Source organism: Panthera leo, chromosome B4 (assembly GCF_018350215.1).
Source record: "Panthera leo isolate Ple1 chromosome B4, P.leo_Ple1_pat1.1, whole genome shotgun sequence".
In the NCBI taxonomy this organism is placed as follows: Eukaryota; Metazoa; Chordata; class Mammalia; order Carnivora; family Felidae; genus Panthera; species Panthera leo.
Window position 1 is genome coordinate 54,986,182 of NC_056685.1, and position 21,092 is coordinate 55,007,273.

The 21,092-nt window shown below is 37.3% G+C and overlaps 1 protein-coding gene across 2 annotated transcripts in view; it reads right to left on the bottom strand.

Moving 5' to 3' along the window:
• The window catches only part of GYS2 (glycogen synthase 2), a 55,866-nt gene extending 40,973 nt beyond the window's left edge, over positions 1–14,893 (bottom strand). The window contains exons 1-4 of one of the 2 annotated variants that reach the window (XM_042948447.1): positions 14,773–14,893; positions 6,149–6,330; positions 2,045–2,236; positions 1,255–1,257 (exon numbers count right to left, since the gene is read on the bottom strand). In XM_042948447.1, the coding sequence (XP_042804381.1) occupies positions 1,255–1,257; positions 2,045–2,236; positions 6,149–6,330; positions 14,773–14,893 (498 nt within the window). The remainder of the gene's footprint in view (positions 1–1,254; positions 1,258–2,044; positions 2,237–6,148; positions 6,331–14,772) is intronic. The other variant, XM_042948446.1, reaches the window with a different exon arrangement.
• Positions 14,894–21,092: the final 6,199 nt, after the last annotated feature.

Sequence of the window (21,092 nt, forward strand, 5' to 3'; positions counted from 1 at the left end):
CTCTCAACAATAGCCAAATTATGGAAAGAGCCTAAATGTCCATCAACTGATGAATGGATAAAGAAATTGTGGTTTATATACACAATGGAATACTACATGGCAATGAGAAAGAATGAAATATGGCCTTTTGTAGCAACGTGGATGGAACTGGAGAGTGTGATGCTAAGTGAAATAAGCCATACAGAGAAAGACAGATACCATATGGTTTCACTCTTATGTGGATCCTGAGAAACTTAACAGAAATCCATGGGAGAGGGGAAGGGAAAAAAAAAAAAAAAGAAGAGGTTAGAGTGGGAGAGAGCCAAAGCATAAGAGACTGTTAAAAACTGAGAACAAACTGAGGGTTGATGGGGGGTGGGAGGGAGGGGAGGGTGGGTGATGGGTATTGAGGAGGGCACCTTTTAGGATGAGCACTGGGTGTTGTATGGAAACCAATTTGACAATAGATTTCATATATTAAAAAAATAAAAAAAAATTAAAAAAAATAAAACTAGGGAGGTGTCAGTTTCTTTGCCTTAAACTTACCTTGTTTCACCCTTTACATTCTACTATTAATATTTACATCCCACTGCCATTATGATTGCCTATTTCCTCAATGAGGGAGTAGAATTGATAACGCAAAACATGTGCATTCAAGAAAACTGAGCAGAGAATCGGGAAGCCGAAAGTTTACCCAAGGAGGCAGGTCTCACATTTAGAGAACATCAGCATCACCTGGAAGGCTGGTTAATCATGGATATCTGGGTCCCATCACCAGGTAATCTGATTCAATAATTCTGGGCTGGAGGCAAGAGCTTTCATGTCTTACACGTTTGCAGGCGATGCTGCTGGTGGCCCATGGAAATACTCTTTGAGAACCACTGACTTAGGCTAGGACCTTTGTATTTTAGAGTACCTGCTCTTCAAAATTTCCTCACAGTTATTAGCAGTTGCACAGATTGGTGGCATCCAAGAGGTGACTGCAGAAACAGGGCTTGCCCAGCAGCCTGGGATTTTTGTCAATGTCTTTATTTACCCTTTGAATCAAAGAAAATTTCTGTTTCTGAAATGGCTTTATTTTAGAGAATATTGGGGCTTTATTTTCTTGCTTCTCTCCTCTCCAGTTCTCTTTAACAGAAAGGAAGAGGGCAGACACACACACACACACACACACACACACACACACACACGGAAGCTGACCTCAGTCCTGGGGGGCAGTGGCTCAGGGAGGTAGTTTTCAGAGGAAGAGTTGGTTCCACCAACTGATGATAACACAAACTGCTTACTGTCATTAAGCCAGATCTTGTCAGTACCCTCACCCTGTTCTCCTAATTCTGTCACTAACACAAGCAGTGGGACTGCCCCTTCACCTTCCCCTTGACTTCAAGGCAACCTTTTTGTGGCTATTGGAATATGACTTCATCGGTAAGAAAGACTGGTCAAGGGGACACACTGCCAAGCATGCAGTTCTGTGATTTGTCCTTAGACTACACCCCCCCTTTGCTAGGGATGTTCTTCCTTCACCATCTGATATTTAAGTTAGGCATAATCATTTTGAGTTAATGCAAGGAATGCAAAAAAAAAAAAATCCTCCTGCCATGCTTTGAGAACTTAAAAAAGTGCAGGCTTGGCTTGTTTCACAGGAATTGATTTCTAAGGCTCTTGGTTTTTTATTTTTTAACTTTTTTTCATTTTGGGGATATTTCAGTACTGTGGACTCCTTAGCACCTGCTGAGATCACTTCATCCCTTAGAAAATGATGAAAATATCTAAAAGCCACTGCAACTGCACAAGTACTCGTGCATAAACAAAACCAAATATTTCAAGCTACTTTCTACTCCCATAAGTCTAGAATTCATGTACATAGTGCATGATCATCAACCATCCCAAAGGCTAGTATCTAGTTAGAGGAAAGCTAACATTTTGTCAGATTCTTTTGAAATGTATTAGGACAATCATGACGGCATCATCGCATTTACCTTAATCTCAAAATCATGGGATCATTGCTGGGCACAGACCACAATCATGTTCCTCCTCTGTTGTATGACTATATGATAAACTATACCTCTTTTAAGAACCAGGCGGTTAAAGATCCGAATATTAGCATATCGTTGGCTTCTCGGTCATGATAAGGGATACCGACACTGCATGCTTCCCAGAGATCTCCCTTCCACCTGTCCAGGTTCCAAGCCGAAGAGCCTATGTCAAATAGCACCACGTAAGGACTCCCTTCTATCAGCCACCTTCCAAAGTACACCTGCCGTATAAGGAACACATGGGCTTGCAGTAATAACAGGCAATGCAAGGGAGAAAAAGGTATTTATGCTTAGAGTATGTACACTTTATTTAGAATTCAACAGCAGATGATCCAAGCTGTATAGGAAGCTGTAGTGGTAACCCAAAGCATCTGATATTTGAGCCTGAAGATGGAATGGGCTTGCATGCATTCATCTAGAACCTCCAAGTTCTTGCTCTTCATTAAATGTGGTCATTTAAAAACCAAGTATCTAGATCATGTGATCTTTGTCCATCTGTTTCTGATTACCCTCCTGTGACCTTGAATTCATGGTTTTAGGATTTAATATCATGGTCTATGTTTTTATGATAAAGTCATAAGATGAACTGGTCTGTATCTTTAACTTGTAGTGGGATATAGTGTCTATGGTGTCACTTATTTCCCTATATGCAACAGGACTTGTAATAATAGGTCACGCTAGAAAAATGTGTTTCTGTGGACAAATGTATACGATTTCTTTCTTTCCTTCTATCAAAAAAAAAAAAAAAAAAAAAAAAAGGTGACACAAAGTGTTTCCCAATAGGGTTGCTGCCAGATGTCTTAACTAAATATATTGCCCAAGATACTTTATCTCTTTAATCTAGCAGCTCAAAGTCTAATCCTATTACATTCTTCAAATTGAAGTCCTTTATTCCTATTTTATTTTGTGCAAGTTTTAATGTATTAGCTCTCATTTTTTTTCCAATTGTAATTATATAATCACTGTATATGTAAGTTTTAACTTTTTTTTTTGGCCTCTATTTTTTCTACAGTAATTTACACATTCTTTTGTCTTGAGTTTTATTTTATGTTTATTCTCCTATTTCATGGTATGTAACTCCATACATCACTTCAAGCGCTTCTTGGAAATTGGTGAAAACTAAGAGCCTCTCATTGGGTAAACTGAATGTGTCCACATGTTTAAATATTGACCCTTGTGACTCCACCCAACGCTGAATTTGGAGAGCTTGAATGCCCATTTGATCATCATTCTGTTGCACAGGACTCAGGAATGCATGGTGATTTCTCTCCCATCTAGCCTTGGACAACTGTGAAAGACCTCCATTATCTGTCGGTTGCTCCCATTGTGATTAGCATTTATCATGGCATTCCTCCCTTTTCAGACTGAGTTTTCCTGAGCCCCAAACAACTTTTGAATAGTTTTCTCTTTGGCACATTCATTGATTTATGTATTCATTCAATGACTAGTGCCTAATATGTGACATATGATACAGTGTGCTAGGGTCATAGAGAAGTGTTGATACTAGAGAATGTAAGCTAGCTTGTATTGGCTTCCAGTGACTTCTTGGCTATAACAGAAACATCCGTACATCAGAAATACATTTAGAACCTTGAGATCAATCAGTCAATTATGCTTTTCATCTCCCTCTTCTTTCACAAGAGCTTTAAATGCAAGCCCCTTCCAGAGTCTTATTTCACCCCAATAGTACAACAGGCATCCCTCTCTCATTTTCCTATGTTCTCTATGCTACACTCACTGATATATTTCCCTGTGCTCTGTGGGAACTCAAGTTCCCTTCATTTAAATCTTCTGCATCTTAAGCCTTGCATATAACTTGTAGATGCTGCTACCCACATGGACATCTCAATGAGGGCTTGTCATTTTTCCACCCCAGAAACTATATTCCTGGGATGAGTGTGAAGGAAGTTTCGATTTTTTTCATTGCACTGAAATTTTATTATTTGTGTATAAAGACATCTTTGAAATTTATGGTATTCAAACATACTACCTTTGCTTGTTCTATTAATCATCTGGTTATTTTTCCATCTTTTTCTGGGCAATTTCAAAATCCAAGATTTTATCTTACACATATACCTCATAGTTATCTGACTTTATTAACTTCAAAGAGCTTCATGTCCATGGCATTTCAGCCACCCAAGCTCATGGCTGCATCGTTATCCTTGTCAAAACCCAAACTATTCCTCCTCTGGTATAATAATAATGGAATTATTACTTGCCCACAATGTCTATACCTGCACTTCTCTCACTCTGTTTCTCCCAGTGTGTATGTTCTTTTTTTTTTTTTCCTCTTCAAGACCTCCAGTTCCTGGAACCTTCCATTTTTTCCTATATCACTGCCTCCTTTCTGACTTTGCTTCCTTTCCTATTCATTTTAGATATAACTGTCCATCAATTTCAACCATTAATTCAGTCAATTGTTTAATTACCTCCAGGACTTGTGCCACCTCATCCCATTGCTGAAATTAAACATCACTGAATCCCCAATTATTCAACTTCCTGCACTTACTTACCCCCAGGCTACTGGTTGCTGCTGGAGAAAGTCACAGTCATGCATATTTGTGCCGCTAAAAAGTTACGAGTATACCTCAAGGTGTCCAGAAATTCTTTCATCTTCCTTTTTCAGATCTTCTTCCTCAAATGATCTTATTTTAACACTTTCCTCCTAACTCTTACAAGATGACCTTCAACTCCTATTTCAGCAAGATCATCAAAAATGAGACCATCCTGCTTCTTGATCAACTTATCTCTATTTGCATTCATCCTTTATTTTCTGTTTGAGTCAAAGGGGGAAAATAATCCTCTCGATAGTGCTTTGGATTGTGTTCCCTCTCCAATTCTCAGCGATCTTACTCTCTTCAATTGTCCATTTCTTATGAATTTTCAACTTCTTCCTGTCTGCTAGGGTTTCCTTTTGGCATATAAATATGATCAGGTCTCACATTTAATAAAACACTAATTCTCAAAACAATGCCATTTGCAAACTACTTAATTATCCTTTTTTCTCATAGAAAACTCTCATTGACACAGCTTCTGTACCCTTTTCCTCCCAATTCAGTCATTCTTCAACCACTGCAATCTGCTTTAACCCTCATCTCTCCTGAAGCTATATTTCACAAGATTACCATGAAAGACCTGAATGTTGCTAAACCCAATTTACCCTGGTTTAATCTTTCATTGACTTAATCCCTTCTTCATACTTGAAACTTATTCCTCACTTGTTTTGACCTATTCTGTTATGATAGCAACAGATTACCACAAACCTAGTGGCTTAAAACAACACAAATTTATGACCTTACATGTTTGGGAGTCAGTAATCTGAAACAGGTCTTGTGAGTTAAAATCCACACATTGGCAGAGTCGCAGTTAATCTGTAGTCTCTAGGGGAGTCTGTTTTCTGGCCTTTTCCAGCATCTAGAGGCTACTGCATTCCTTGGCATGTGGCCTTTTCCTCCATCTTCAAAACTTATTAGGCCAACCTCTGCTTCCACTGGCACATCTTCATTCTGATTCTGACTCTACTGACTCTCTTTTATAAGGACCCCTGTGATTACATTGGGCCCACCTCAATAATCCAAGGTAATCTCCCCACCTCGGGACCCAAATATACAAAATCCTTTTGCTATATAAGGTAACATATTTTCAGGTTCTGAGGATTAGGAATTGTACATCCTTGTTTCTGTATCACTAGCTGTGTTTCTACTTTTACAATCTCTGAGTTGTGGGGGTTTTTTTGTTTTGTTTTTTAATATAGATGTTCTAACATGTTGACACTCCCCTCAAGGTTTGGCTCAAAACATCTGCTTTTAGTCTATAAACTTCTACTGAATAATATTATCAACAGCCATAATGTCAACTACAATTTAAACACAAATAACTTTCTCCCAAACATCTCTATCCTATACTTTTTGTTGAGCTCCAAACCTATAACCCTCCTGGACATTTCTTGATGGCTTTCACAAAGTGCCTCAAATGTAACCTATTTACACTTAAATTGATCATCTTTCTCACAAACCCTGTCCTTTTCCCTAAGGAGATAGTCTTCTCTTGTGAGGTCATGTGAATGGTGGTCTGTTCTCGCATAACAGTTTTACTAGGTCTTGCTGGGTGAAGTGTCAGTCGGTGTCCCTTACCTGGCAGCCATGTTTATTCATTGTGTCCACTGCTCTTCTGATAGCATCATTTATAGGTTCACACCGTTCCACCTGAGTCTTCATATTATGCTCAAAATAGGGGCCAATCAGAAAATAATTGTCTCCCCATTCATCTGCTGTGGTTTTGGCCTTCGTCTGAATCACAGTATAGATGCCACCAACTGTTGAAAAGGAATGCTTCTGTTTATCATTCAGGTTCGTATTTCACTTTAAGTGATGAAGGTATGGAAATGAGTCCTTGTTTTTAAGTTAGCATTTAGGATTTATCAAGCACAAGAGTTTATTTAACTTTCTAAAAGAAAGTTTTATTTATTTATTTAAAAATATAATTTATTGTCAAATTGGATTCCATACAACACTCAGTGCTCATCCCAACAAGTGCCCTCCTCCATGCCCATCACCCACTTTCCCCTCTCCCCCCATGCCCCATCAACCCTCAGTTTATTCTCAGTCCTTGAGTCTCATGGTTTGGCTCCCTCTCTCTCTGTAACTTTTTTTTCCCCCTTAAAAGAAAATTTTTAAAGGACACCAACAAATAGTTACTATTTGGTTCAATTCAATGCATATTTTAAAGCCTTTTCTGGGTGCATGTCAGAGAGCAGCAGGTTGGCAGCAGCAGAGAATTCCAAACATTTGAAGGAAATCTGAAGAGATGATTGGAATAGAGCAGTATGTAGCCTAAAGCTCTATCCACACTGAAGGGTCAAAGTTGTTTCCCATAGCCATTGTCACGACACACACCCTCAACAACAGTTTTCACCTTTTACTCTTGCAGTGGTCCAAGGGGCCAGAGTATGTCCATGTAACAGCCATTGCTGAAATGATGAGCATGTCTCTCAAGATAAAGAACCACTTACCTTCAAAAGTAACCAGCAAGGTACCTTTTGGTAAGAGAAAAGAGCTGATAGATTTTGAGGTGGGATGCTTGGCCCAAACCTCATGTCGAACCCAATGACACAAATTTTCACATGGTATTTCATTTTTCCCCTCTGGCACTGATGTCATGACTACTAAGACACAGGGCCAAAAAAATATGTACACTCTTGGGAAATATGCCCACTCTTGGATCCAGCATGTCCACATCTAGAAAATTGTTCTGGGAAATAAGAAGAGTGCCAAATGATGTCTATTAAGATATTTATTGAAGCATTACTGTGGCAAAAAAATTGGCAACAACTTAAATTGAACTAGTTAATTCAACTTGTCTAAGGCTCAATTAGCTCTTCTGTTCAGTGGGGATAAAATATTACTTAGCTTGGGGGCAGAAGGCAGGTTGTAGCAGAAGTATCCCAACCTAGGGCTCATTTGAGTAAATACTGAAAAGGGTGAAGAAATTAGGCAAGCAGCTATCATGGGGAAGAACTTTTTAAGCAGAGAGAAGAGTTACACCCAAGGCCCTAAGTTGACAGCACAGTGTGCAAGGGGAGAGTAACAGGATGCAAAAGGAAAGGTTTGAGAGGCAGGTAGGTAAGAGGAATAGGGAGGACCAAGGGGAAGACGACCTTCGTAAACTCAGGCAGAATATCTGGTGCTGGCTCTAAGCAATCATGTTGTATGAGAATATGAAAATAGTCTGAACCAACTTCTTGAATAATTCTTTGTCCATGAGCTAGAAGTGAGGAAACAACTCAAGAAATGCCGTGAGAAATCACAAAGCTAACACAGATCCTGGCACCAATCTTCAGCTCTATTTCCTGGAGCAATTTTATTACTTGTATATTAAAAAGAGAGATTCCTATTTTTCATCTCAGGTTTTCATAAGTTATTTCAATTCATCAGGATAGAGCGTTCGATAGCAATTGCATCTCTTAAATTGTCTCGGTAATTTAGGCTTTAAATAATAAATCTTACCAGTAATCACAATCTATGACCAAAAGGTAGAATTGCCATCTGCAAATTTTTCTTTACACCTGAACCTCAAAATATACTTTTGGTTAAATTATTTTTAAGAGGTGAGACACATAATGCAAATGTTCGTACTATTATATGAGACCAACAGGATTCATTAATTCACAAAAGAGAAGAGTTAATATAATTTCCCAAATGTAAATATTACATGCAAGCAATTTTCATATGAGTCTACATAAACTTATTGTCTTTAAGAACTTCATCTCTAAGAAAAGACTTTATGACTATAGAAAATTTAGAGAAATTTGAAACTAACTTGAACAGAGAATGGTAAGGACATTATCAATCACATTTCAGATGTCAGGTGATGAGGATAGCATGGAACACATGAAGAAAACCTGTAAACCTTGCCATCAGAGACTTCTAGACTGGACCAGGACCAACGGGATTCACTTACCATCAACAATGAATCTGAGATGACATACATTGAGGCCAAAACCAAATATGCCTAAATATTTCTCCAAATTTCAGAAAATTTTATGAACTGTTAAAACCATTTGTTGAGGAAAACAAATTTAGAGAAATAATTTGCAAGAGTAGCTAAAACTTTTTTCTTTAAAGAGTCACATCATAGCAACGTACTTATATATAAGCTTTATTCACACTTGCTATCCATAAAAAGACAAAATCTTCAAATAATTTCTTCTGTAGACTTATTTCCTTCATCTTTATCTTATCAGGGGCTATGTTATAGGATTCTGATGGCACACATTTATTAATGCCTTACTTACATCTCTACTCTTGAAAATTCTCTTTTATGTACAACTATGTATCTTGCCCAGAGATCTTAGGACATTCTTGTTTGTTAGATTATGTGTTTCAAGTTCAAATACACTTGGGTAAATGCAAATACATTTTTATTTGCCAAAGTACAAAAAGGAGAAGAGAAAATCTTTACTAAAAAACAAAAAAGAATGATTAGATGTGGGAATTGAAATGCAAAATTAAACATTGCTAATTAATTTGCTACTTCTTTTTCCCATTTCAACTTTGATGAGGATAGTCCCCAAATAGCATTAGACTGTCATAAATACTATGGATATGCTGTTTCAGTCTATCAGGAATAAAAACATAAAATTAAAAAAAAAAAGGCAATCGTGTATTGGTTGGGGCCTAATTTAAAATGAATCTTTCCCCCTTGACTTCTTCCTGTGCATCTATTCATGAGGAGGTCACCTCACCACTATTTCATATAGTCAAGCTCGTTTTAGCCTCTCGCTGTCCTCCTCATATTTAGATGCCAACTAATTTCCTTCAGCTTTTTCTTTGTCTAAATGCCACACGTTACCCCAAATTCCTCTCCTGGCATGCTAACTACAGGTGAATGTGATGGCATAGAAATAGGATCATTCCTATTTTCAAATTTGGAGCATAAACCAGACATTCCCCAACACATATTTTTTATTGAATTATTGTTTTGCCACAGCATAGGTCAGTGAATTTGGATTCACCCTTCACTTTCAAACATGTACTTTGTATTTTATTGATCTATATTTTCCTGAAACAACATGGGAGCTATCTTTAGTGTGAGGGCAAAGTATCAGGCCTTTCATAAGAAAGAAAAGATGAGATCCCATGGCATATGCCATGGAGATAGTTAAAACCCCAAATTTTCATCTGTAAACATTGCTTATATTGCTAAAATCAGGATTCCAAAGCAGTATGGCATATGGACACCAGCCAAATAAGATGTTGTCTCTGTATAATAAGTTATATGTTATTATGCTAAATATATTATATACAACAAGAATATACATGTTTTATATAATAAGGAGGTATAGTTGACCCTTGAACAATGTGGTGGTTAGGGTTGCCAACCCCCCACATAGTCAAAAATCCACGTATAAGTTTTGACTCCCCAAAAACTTAACTGCTAATAGCCTACTGTTGACCTGAAACCTTACTGATAATATAAACAATTAACACATATTTTGCATGTTATATGTATTTTATATTATCTTATTACAATAAAACAAGCTAGAGAAAAGAAAATGTTTATTTTAAAAATGAAAATGTTTATTTAAAAATGTTTATTTAAAAAAATCATAAGGTAGGAAAAATACATTTACAGTGATGTACTGTATTATGAAAAAACTCTGCATGTAAGTGGATCCACATACTTCAAAATGTTCAAGGGTCCACTGTATTTTATATATTGGGAGAATCTTCACTATTTTTAATTGCTTAAAGTTTACAGAATTTGGAAGTTATATGACTTCTGTATGCATAGCTACTAACCTGACCCTCCTATTCCAAGATACAGTTGCAGAGCAGGGGAAGTCATTATACAGTTAGACATCATTCTTTGGGCACCAGGTCTGATGGGAAAGAGTTACTGGTAACAATGGTCAACAAATGGTTATGTGTCCAGAGCTTTGCTGGTCTGTGGTTTAAATTAAAGCATATGCAGTTTGGGGCAGTGGAGGACAATACACTCAAAGCAAGACTTTAGACACTCCCCACCCTGAATATTCCACAATGATAACTCCAAATGTTTTATACAGGAGGGCTCAGACATGGTAATCTGGATGAAAAGGAAGTGAGGAGACTAGTGCTCATCTTGAAACTATGTGTGTGTCAAGCACAGTTTTTGCATAGATTTTGTTCCATGTGGTGGGGCTTGGGATGCCACTGACACAGCCACTGCATATCCACACTGGGCAAAGGCACCTCAACCGTAATTACTGTAACCCTGATCCATATCTTTCCCCTCCCCCTCTCTGCTTTTGCATTTAAAAATAGAATCATGGAATTGCTCAAAGTGAAAGGTAGTATGAAAATGAATGATCCAACTTCCTCATATTATGAATAAATTTTATGAAGAAATAAGAATAAGCTAACACCTACAGAGCATTTATTAAATGCTAGGCACTGTTCTAAGTGATTTTCAATTGGTATTTCTTCTCATTTGCACAACACCATTATAGGTAGGTGCTATAATTATCTTTATTTTTAAATAGAGAATCTGAGGCACAAAGAGGCTATGAGACTGATCCAACATCACACAGGTAATGATGAGTTGGGATTCCAATCCAGGAACTCTTACCCCAGAGCCCACAGGCTCTAGACAGCAAGATTGTAAGAAACTGTGTGGAACAACATATTGATGGATTTTTAAAAGTGATGGGTGGGAGGGACAGAGGAAGAAAATGACCAATATCACAAAAAGATAAATATCTTAAGATTTGGGAAAAGTGGAATCCTTTTTATTCTGCCTTAGAGAAAATCCATTTGGAAAACAATACTTAGAGGAAATAGCTTTTTTATTTTGTCTCTTGACGCTTTGGGTTAACAAAAAGGAACTCGGGGTTTAGGGAACTTTAGAGCAGTGGTCCTCACATCAGTCATTAAGGCTTTTGGAAATCTGATGAAAGCATTCAGTACTCTTCTCCAAGAGGACTTATACATACCATTTTCAGATACAGTTTTAAAGGTTTACAAACTCCTTGTGATCCTCTTTTATCAGGGTCCCACCTTCCAAACTCCTGCCTTAGAAGAGCAGACTTGTAGTTACAATCAGTTTTTACCACACCGTTTTGACTGTAGGTTTCTGAGTTTCTCCCTATGCCTTTCACACCATGTGACCTAAAGCGTTGATGCCCAGTTTGAGAAGGGAGAAAGTAGAGTATTAAATGTGTTATATTACATACTGGCCTAGGACTAAAATGTATTGATTTTAGTAAATTTTTAAAAAGAAGCATTCATTTAGCGACTATATTTCAGAAGTGCTCACATGTATTAAATTAGCAACATTATTTGTGACAATATTTATTCAAGTCTTTTTAATGATCTTAAATATTCTCAACATAATAATTGGTCCATAATCTACCATGATTTGGGCAGGTCTTTGCAGAAGAAATGATTGTAGTGAGGCCTGCCTGAACAAAGGAGAAAGTAAACCATTTTGTTTCTTACATCTGGGCAAAACTCTCTATCCTAGACCACGTCACAGTCTTTAACTTGTCTGTTACTTTCCTGCTATCCTCTCACCCAACTAGTAATAGCACTTTTTCAAAAACACACCTGACTACTTAGTACTTCTGCTGTTTAGAACTTCAGTGGCTTCCCACCATTCACGAATTGGAGGTAGAATTTTTAAGGCTATTAAGTAACCCTAAACTTCATGAACTGCCCCCTGCTGGTATCTCCCATCTGCCCTCACATTCCACTCCTTTCCCCTCTCTGAGCTTCTCTCAGATCTTTGAACAGAGTACACTTTCTCACCTCTGCATCTTGGCACATACAGTTCCCTCATCCTTCTTTATCCTTCCTCCATCACTATTACCCAATGGCTATTCATCCTTCAGGTGTCAGCTCAACTGTGTCTTTCTCACAGAGGTTCCACCAGCCCAACCCCAATCCAGGTAGAAACCGCCCCTCCCTTGCCCCCAACATATAGTCTAAGAGCCACTTGTTCTCTTATTCTTATTGTCATCACATTTGACAACAATCGCATGTTCAATGTCTATCTTCCTGCAGGTTTGTAAGTACTGGAAGACTGGGAATCAATTCTGTATTGTTAAACTCTATCTCCTTCATTTCCCCGTGCCTGACATCTAATAAACACTTGATGAATCTTTATGAATAATAAATGAAGAGCAATGATAAATGGATAAATGAATAAAAGCAATGAATGTCAAGGGCAATATGAACAAGGGAAAGTGTTATTTTGAAGTCTGAGGATTAACATCCAATAATTTAACTGTGACTCTCTCACTTGTTATATTTTACACATATTCATTGTTCATTGGCAAAATTCTGGCAGAGAGGGATTTTTTCCCTCTAATAAATCTTTTGTTTTCTTGGATGTAAATAGATTTCCTTGCTTGCCACAAAACATTGTGAGATACCAGGAGCATATGACATTAACTTCATTCATTAATAAATGGATATTCAGGTAATTTAAAGGATGTTTTTTCAAAGTCTTAGAAATCTATGTCCCTTGACCATAAGTCCTGTGTTCTTTCATCTATAGGACATTTCCTTAGGCAATGGTTTTAATTTTTCATTCTTCTGTGGTAGTAAAAAGAGAAATGAGCTTAAAGAAGACCTAAATGCTAGTCCCAACCCTGCCATTTGCTTAATCATTTAATGCCTTAGATACCCATTTCATCTTTGAAATAGAGAAGTTGGATCATTGATCTCTAAGATGCCTCATATCACTGCCATGAGCTACACGGAAGTAAAAGTTTAAAGTAAATTTAAAGAAAACCTACATATATAGTATCAGTGCATTGCCAAGGATGAACACAATAACTGTCCATTTATATAAAAATTTCTAAAAAATTAGGCTGTAATAAATATTAAAATAAAGATATGATGGAGATGATGTCAATGTTGGTAAATCACATTGTGGTTCCCTTTTCCACCAAAAAAACCTTTTTTTTCTTTCCTTTGCATGGGAAACAAAAGAAAACGGGTTTCAAGGAAACTTAGGGCTAAAAACAAAATGTATTTATTCCTTCATTCAAAAGAAAAAAAAATCCATTGAGGATTTTCTGTGCACCGGTACCATTCTAGGTCCTGAAATCAGCACACACGTCACCAAGATGTAAGGAATAACGGTTTTCAACAGTGTGTTCCCAGCGCCTGGAAACAATTCTCCATTAATGTTTGCTAAGTGGAGAGAAAAGAAGGAAAGAAGCAAGAAGAGGGGGCTCTACTCAGGTGCTAGAACTCACACAGGGGTCTTCTGAACTGATTCCTGGTGCTAAAGAATCCCCCCAATTTTTCCACCAACAAGCAATATCCTTGAGTTCCCACCTACTCTATAGAGAAAAAAAACCTTCATTTCAGGTCATAGCCTAGGATATGTAATAGAGATGACTCTGTTCCAGGGAACTTTGGGCACATTCAAACACCTTGTGAGTGGAAAAAGAATATTAGAAAAAGCTCTTCATAAAACACTTTTCCATAATAAGATTTCTGTCCTCTTTGCCTCCATCTCATTAAACTACAGAGAGGAAGAATGTACTTTGTTCTCTCACATTCATTCTTGCATTTCTACATAAGCAGAATTGATTTTTTATTTTGATTTTATGAATTTTATGAATGTACACACATGAGAACTTTGAACACTTAGCATAAGGTGAAAATCAGAACATATGTCAAATATAATTCCTCTAAGTTTGAAATATTCTCATTCTTCTTAATAGGAGCTCAATATAATACATTCTGAGCAGCTTCTAAGTTAAAACTTTAACTATAAGCTGATCTTGAGTTATTAGAAACATTATTAAGTATTTCACACAATCTTTAGCAGTGCATTAAAGTGCTTGGCATTAAAGTTTGCAATTGGTCCTGATCACATATGGTTTTCCTTAAAATAAAATACTTGTTTATGCTTTTTTGTTGAGAGAAATCATAAAACCAAAAAAGTAAATTATCATTATATTATAATATATATAATTATATATATAATATATTATTATTCCTGTTTTGTCATAACATGCATGTCAAATTTAATTTAAATGCACATTCCAACGACTGCTTTCAACTGTCTCCCTTCCACACAGCCCTATCTAAGTTATCATTGTCTGTTGAAATAGACAAGGTTAAATGTAACCTAAACTTACATTCAGTTTGAATACTTCCCTCACTCACTGTCAGTTCATTCTCACTACAGTCCCCTGTGAAATCCTAATCTGCATTCTTCAACAATCTGCCAAAGATCCACTTTCTAGGGCAGTACAAACCTTTATTGGTTACTTCCCAAGCGACTTCAAACAGCAGTAAATCCTCCACAGGAAGTTCTTCCACTTCCCACCGAGGAAGCCCGCTCAGGGATGTCACAGATAGAGATCGGCCTCGGAGCATTCTTTCTCTGGTCCTCTGAAACTTTTTTGAATCCCTTTTTCAATAAACTGTGATGCCAGTAGCGGTGTGTCGAGAGCCTTGCAGGGTCAGAGCTGGAAGATCTCAGGCTTGGGGAACTTATTATAGGTATAAACCAGTCAAATGAAATCTCATGTGGTTCCCAGAGAACTCTCAGTTGAAGGAGGAATTATCAGCCCTTCTGTACAGTCTTTCTGGGCAGGTCCAGTGAGGACAGTATCTCCAATCAGTATCAACCTGACCAACTCAATCATACATAAAATCCTCAAGTTCTGGGCTTAGGTAAGCACCCCTTCAGATGGTGGAATCCTCATAGGCTGAGCACGACACAAGTCCCGACCTTTAGTCCTTGTCCTTTTGGCCAAACTCCTAGACTCATTCAGTCATCAATGCTTATTTCATCACTTCCAGAGTGATCCAAGATTAGCAATTCCCCTTATTAGGGTTGCAGACCATTTTAGATTACACATAGAATTCACTGGGACCATTTACAAACTTTCAATACTTTTAGATTTCCTAAGTATTCTTTGAGTCTTATTTCTAGAGCATTAAAAAAAATCCTAGTTTTTGTAGTCTACATTTATAATCTAAATTTTGATGTTAGGCATAGATCTTGGTTCCCCCTTCTCTTAATTACTTTTCTCAAAAATTTCCCTATGAAAAAGTATAAATCCCAGGTGGTTTTGAGTACAACATGCAAGGAATGTAACTTTGATCAATGATGATTAAAAAGTAAAAAACTATCTCCAAAAGTTTAATCAGATCACCTCAGGATTGTTTCACTTATTCCCATCCTTAGCTCATTACTGTTTTTGAAATTCCTGGTCCTCAATTCTCATTTGGGGTTTCTGCTTCAAGTACCAGCATTCTCAACAACACATCATCTCCTAATGACCCTTCAAGTAGCCTTACATAACTCTTTTGATCCTATAATTCCTAACAGAAGAATCCCCTTTGCCAATTCTTTGCTTTTCTGTGGTGAATGCCATTTTCAAAATTTCTCCTTGAGTCAAGAGGAGTGAAATAAATGGAGTCATACAAAATATGTCCATGGGATATATCTTCATCCATCCATGTTATGTGGATGAATCTTCTTCTTTCGTGTGTGGCAGGGAGAGAAGGCAAGGAGAGACAGTAATTTATGTAATAAGATTTGGAGAGGAATCAGAAAAAGTTTTCTGCTTTCTGTTTCCTTGAAAATTCTCTTCAGAGATTTGTGCTGAAAACACAAATTGAGGGGCACCTGGGTGGCTCAGTCGGTTAAGTATCCAACTCTTGATTTCAGCTCAGGTCATGATCTCATGGTGGTGAAATTGAGCCCCACATCAGGCTCTGTGCTGGGTGTGGAGCCTGCTTAAGATTCTCTCTGCCCCCATCGCCCCACAACAAAAAATTAAAAAACAGTTTTTTTAGTAAAATAATAAAAACATAAAATGTTGAGCTGGGAGTAGAAAGAAAACAGTCATTCAGATAGAAAGGCAGGTGGAATTTCTCCAAGACGGCAGAAGGTCTCAAAAGTCCTGATCTCTAATTTCAAACTCACACTAACACTTCATCATTCAATGAAAATGAGGTAAGAGGACAGTTAGGGAAAAAGGAAGACTTCTGTTTGGTTTCCTTAGTAGGTATTCCAGCAGAGGTCACTAGATATGTTTAGAAAACCACACATTTTGCTTTGACAGCATGTAATCTTCTTGTAAGTCTTTAGGATATTGAAGGCTTGATTAGCCTTTACCTGCATATCCAGAAAGAGTCAATTAATGTATTTATGGAACACCTATTATGTGCTATTATTCTGGAAGCTGAAGGTATTTTAATAAACAGTAAACACGTCCTTGCCTTCATGTGGACAGATAGGCATCAATCTTGTTAACAACTAAACAATATTATTTCAAATGTTACTAAGTTTGTGAAGAAGAAAAACTGCAAAGTGATAGTGCTATTCAATAGAAATGAGTGTCTTAGCTGGAGAGTGCTTGGAAGATTGTTCTGAGAAAATGATATTTTAATTGAGACACAAAGGATAAGAAAGAGGCAAAATGTTGAAGATCTGGAAGAAAAGGGAGCCCTAGCACATTGTTGGTGGGAATGTAAAGTGGTGTAGCCACTGTGGAAAACAGTATGGAGGTTCTCAAAAGATTTAAAAAAAAAACTACTACAATATGATCAAGCAATTCTGCTTCTAGGTTTTTATCTGAAGGAAATGAAATCACTAACTCAAAAAGATATCAGCATTTTTGTGTTCATTTTACAGCATTATTTGCATTAGTTGAGACTAAAGATGATGTGTTTGTAGGATCTGGAAGTGCATCATATGAATATTTAACTTCTGAAAATTCAATTATATCTTCTAGACAAAAAGAAAACAGAAAGAACAAGAGAAAACAATTTAAATAGCTTGGGAGGATCCATGTGATGAGGAGAGAGGATGCCCCAGATGAGGGGGAACTAGGAAACCACATTTCCTGCATTTGGTCTTTCCATAGTCTGAGTATCTCATTGGCTGAGTATCTCATGTTACTGAGGTTTGACATACATTTTTCCATTTGTATAATGGCTATAGAATCCAACCTCAGTAAAAATGGCTCCAATTAACTCTATGTAAAAGATAGTAGCAATTTGCGGGAGAGTAATAATAGTGAAAGTAGAGAGAAGTAGGTAGTGGGATACGGGTAACAGTCGGCAGAACGTGGAATTGATTGGGTGTGGAAAAGTAAGGGTAGTTTGGTACCTACCAAAGAAGGCAGATGGTTAGGTAGTGGACTAAAGTAAGAAATATGGGGGGAAGAATAGATTTATTTGAGAAACTAGGTAATGACTTCAATTTTAGAAATGGCAAGTTTGAGATACCAGCCAGATGTAGAAAGTTAGATATTTTTGCCTCCTCAGAACCTCAGACAAGAGGTCTGGGACACAGCTGGTAACTGAAGCCATGGGAGTAGTGAGATCTCAGGAAGAGGGAGTGCAGAGTGGGTAGGGTAGGTCCGCTGGGAAGAGTAGGGTACATTGTTCCAGAAAGTTCAACTTTTATGGCAACGACGATGATATGGCGCCCTGAGTTGTACTTGGTACATACAGCACTGCACAAAAGGTACAATTATTTCTCAAAAATGGGGATTTCACACAAAACTTTGGATCTCTATGTTTCATTGAAAACAAAATCTAAATCCATTTTTCCTATTTTTTGACAAAGACAACAATCTGCTAGAGTAAATCTGTCCTTTTAACTGCCATCAGGGTCACCTTAGTCCCATGGGGCTATTTCACTCATTTACCCTGTCACATCTCTAGAAACACAGGAATCTTAACTTCCGATTCACTTTTTTTCTGTGCATATTTGGAGTTGATGATCAGGAAACGATTACTTCCAAAGAAGGAGGAAGTAATAATTGTTAAATTAACATTGTAATCTAAATGGACAATGTCCACCCATCATATTGAAGACAATGAGAAGGATTTTTGACTTTGACTGTTGACATTTTTTTTTAGAGACAGCGTAGACAGAGTCTTACTCAGACACCCAGGACATGTTTTTAGTGTAGACTTTTTGCTTTACTGTGCTGTCTTCTCTGGTTTTATTTTAATCTCTTCTTTAACTGAGTAGAGTATAAAAGCTAAAGATATTCAGAAGGGTAGCTTTAGCCCCTTTAAATAAAGAGGTGAAAGAATGAGATTTTGAGCAAGAGAGGAGGCAGAGATATCTCTCTGGAAACAGTCACCCTGAGAAGTTCAATCACATTTTGTGATGTTTTTGTCAATGAACACTCCTCCTCCATTTTCACAGTAAATTTTCAGTAAAATCAATATGAGCGTTTTTTTAAAAATCAGATAAAAAATCAGAATCTGGAGCAAAGGTTTGTGAGGATGGGAGCAAAAGCTGCCAAGAGCAGGAAACAGATGCTGTATATTTACCAGAAGGTTGGTAGAGGAGGAACATAGTGGAATTGTTAAAAATAAAGGCTTCGGAGTTGGGCTCATCTCAGTGAGAAGTGGACTATTTACTAGCCTGTAACATAGGGGTGATAATATTTACTTCTTGATGATGTTGTGAGGATTAGATAAGAGAATGTACACATGTCTCTCCTACAATATCTTCAAAATCCTGCTTCTCAGGGTCCAGAGACTGCAATCTAGATGCATGAAGTTGACTGATGACAGCCCAGCTCAAGCTGCTAATCTCTCCCTCCTGCCCTGGTCTCAACTCAATATTTCTAACCTCCACACCAGTGTCCCTGCATCTACGTAGAGCTTGGAGGAAACGGAGTTTAATGGCAGCCAACTAATGGTCTTCTAACTATGGGCTTACTTTTCTGATAATCTCCACCAATTCAGGATGTAAAATATTGGCAAATATTTTTACATAGTAATTATATAGTAAACACAGATATGTATACTATGCCAAGGCTCATATATATATATATATATATATATATATATATATATACATATATGTGTGTGTGTGTGTGTATAAATGTAAATGTCAAAATGACAAGGGTAACAAATAATGTATGTGGTGATGTTAAATGAATTTTCTTCCCAAACGGTGTCATGGAAATAGTTGATTTAGTAATATTTATTTGTTTGTTTGCTTTTGATATAATGAAAGAAACTGTAATGGTAGTACAGCCATTGCACTAGATCAGTTTCTGCTGGGCAGAACACCTGTTAGTAATCACCCACTTTCCCTTCCTTGTCAAGGCTCAGCGTAGTTAGGCAAACATACACAACTTGATGAAACCAGCAGTACATGAGACCCCAATTAATTCTTTTACCATCAATGTTCATCAGATGTCTCCTTGAGATCAGATATTTTTTTTGATTTAGCCATTTATATCGACCTAATAAATCTCCATTTTGTGTGCAGAAGGCATAAGATCTTGTTCTCATTAAACACAAGTCTTGGATTTGATGGAGTCAGAACAAAAGGAAAAGTCATAATAGTCATAGACATTACCTCGCCCTGTTTATAAACACAATTCCATGGGAAAATCAGATTTTAAAATTTAATGTTAGATTATATTCGCATTTAAAGTTTTTTTTTTTAATCATATCTTTCACAAGACCAGTAGAGAGTTTCTCAATCACTACACTTGGAAGAGAAGTGTTACTTTATGTAGTTGGCAATTCCACTTGCACTTTGACTAGAAAACAAGTTGTTCTTTTAACACTGAAGTGGCTCCCAAGGAATACTGTAGAGTCATTTTCCTGATAAGTGATTATAAAACTCTTTAGTACTGGGGCACCTGGATGGCTCAGTTGGTTATGCATCCAACTCTTGATCTCAGCTCGGGCCTTGATCTCAGGGTCATGAGTTCAAGCCCTGTGTTGGACTCCATGGTGGGCATGGAGACTACTTTAAAAAAATTGGTGTTGATGTAGACTGGAAGGTTAAGAAGAGGAAAGGGGTATAGAAGGGTATTAGAATGCCAAAAGATTTCTTTCTAAACCCATGCACTAGCCTACAGATGGCAAATATGTTCTATTTGTTTTAACAGCTCTTCCTAACCCAGTGCAATGAAGATAGGTATGCATGGGAGTATACGCCTCGTCATTACTGATATCTTAATAATTAAGAGCATGGGTTTGATTATCGGGCTGGTGTGTGTGTGTGTGTGTGTGTGTGTGTGTGTGTGAGATCCCAGGCAATTACTTTAAATGAAGTCAGTGTTTCATCAAACATGTGTATAACCATGTAGTTAAATCCACAAATGATTGAATAAATCAGTGATAAATTAATGAATGGTTGATTAAAGGTAATGCTGTTCTGTTACTTAATAGGTCATGTTAACTTTATTATGGGAAAAGAAATAAATTTTCTTTCATATTTTTTTAGAGAGGTTACTTAGATCAGCTTTGCTTGAAGAACCAAAAGTTCATTTCATGAATAAAAACAAACTTTAAAAATGCTTCCTTTTTATGGCCACCTCAGTGATTCAGTCAGTTGAGTGTGTGTCTGGCTTAGGTCATGATCTCATGGTTCTTGGTTCTTAAGTTTGAGGCCTGCCTTGGGCTCACTGCTGTCAGTGCAAAGCTTGCTTCAGATCCTCTAATCCCTCTCTCTCTGTCCCTCCCACACCCCACCTCAAAAATAAATAAACTTGAAAAAAATAGAAAGCTTCCTTTTTAGAATATGTACTAAATTGGTTTTCCCATTAATCCTGGGAATATGGCCACCTGACAG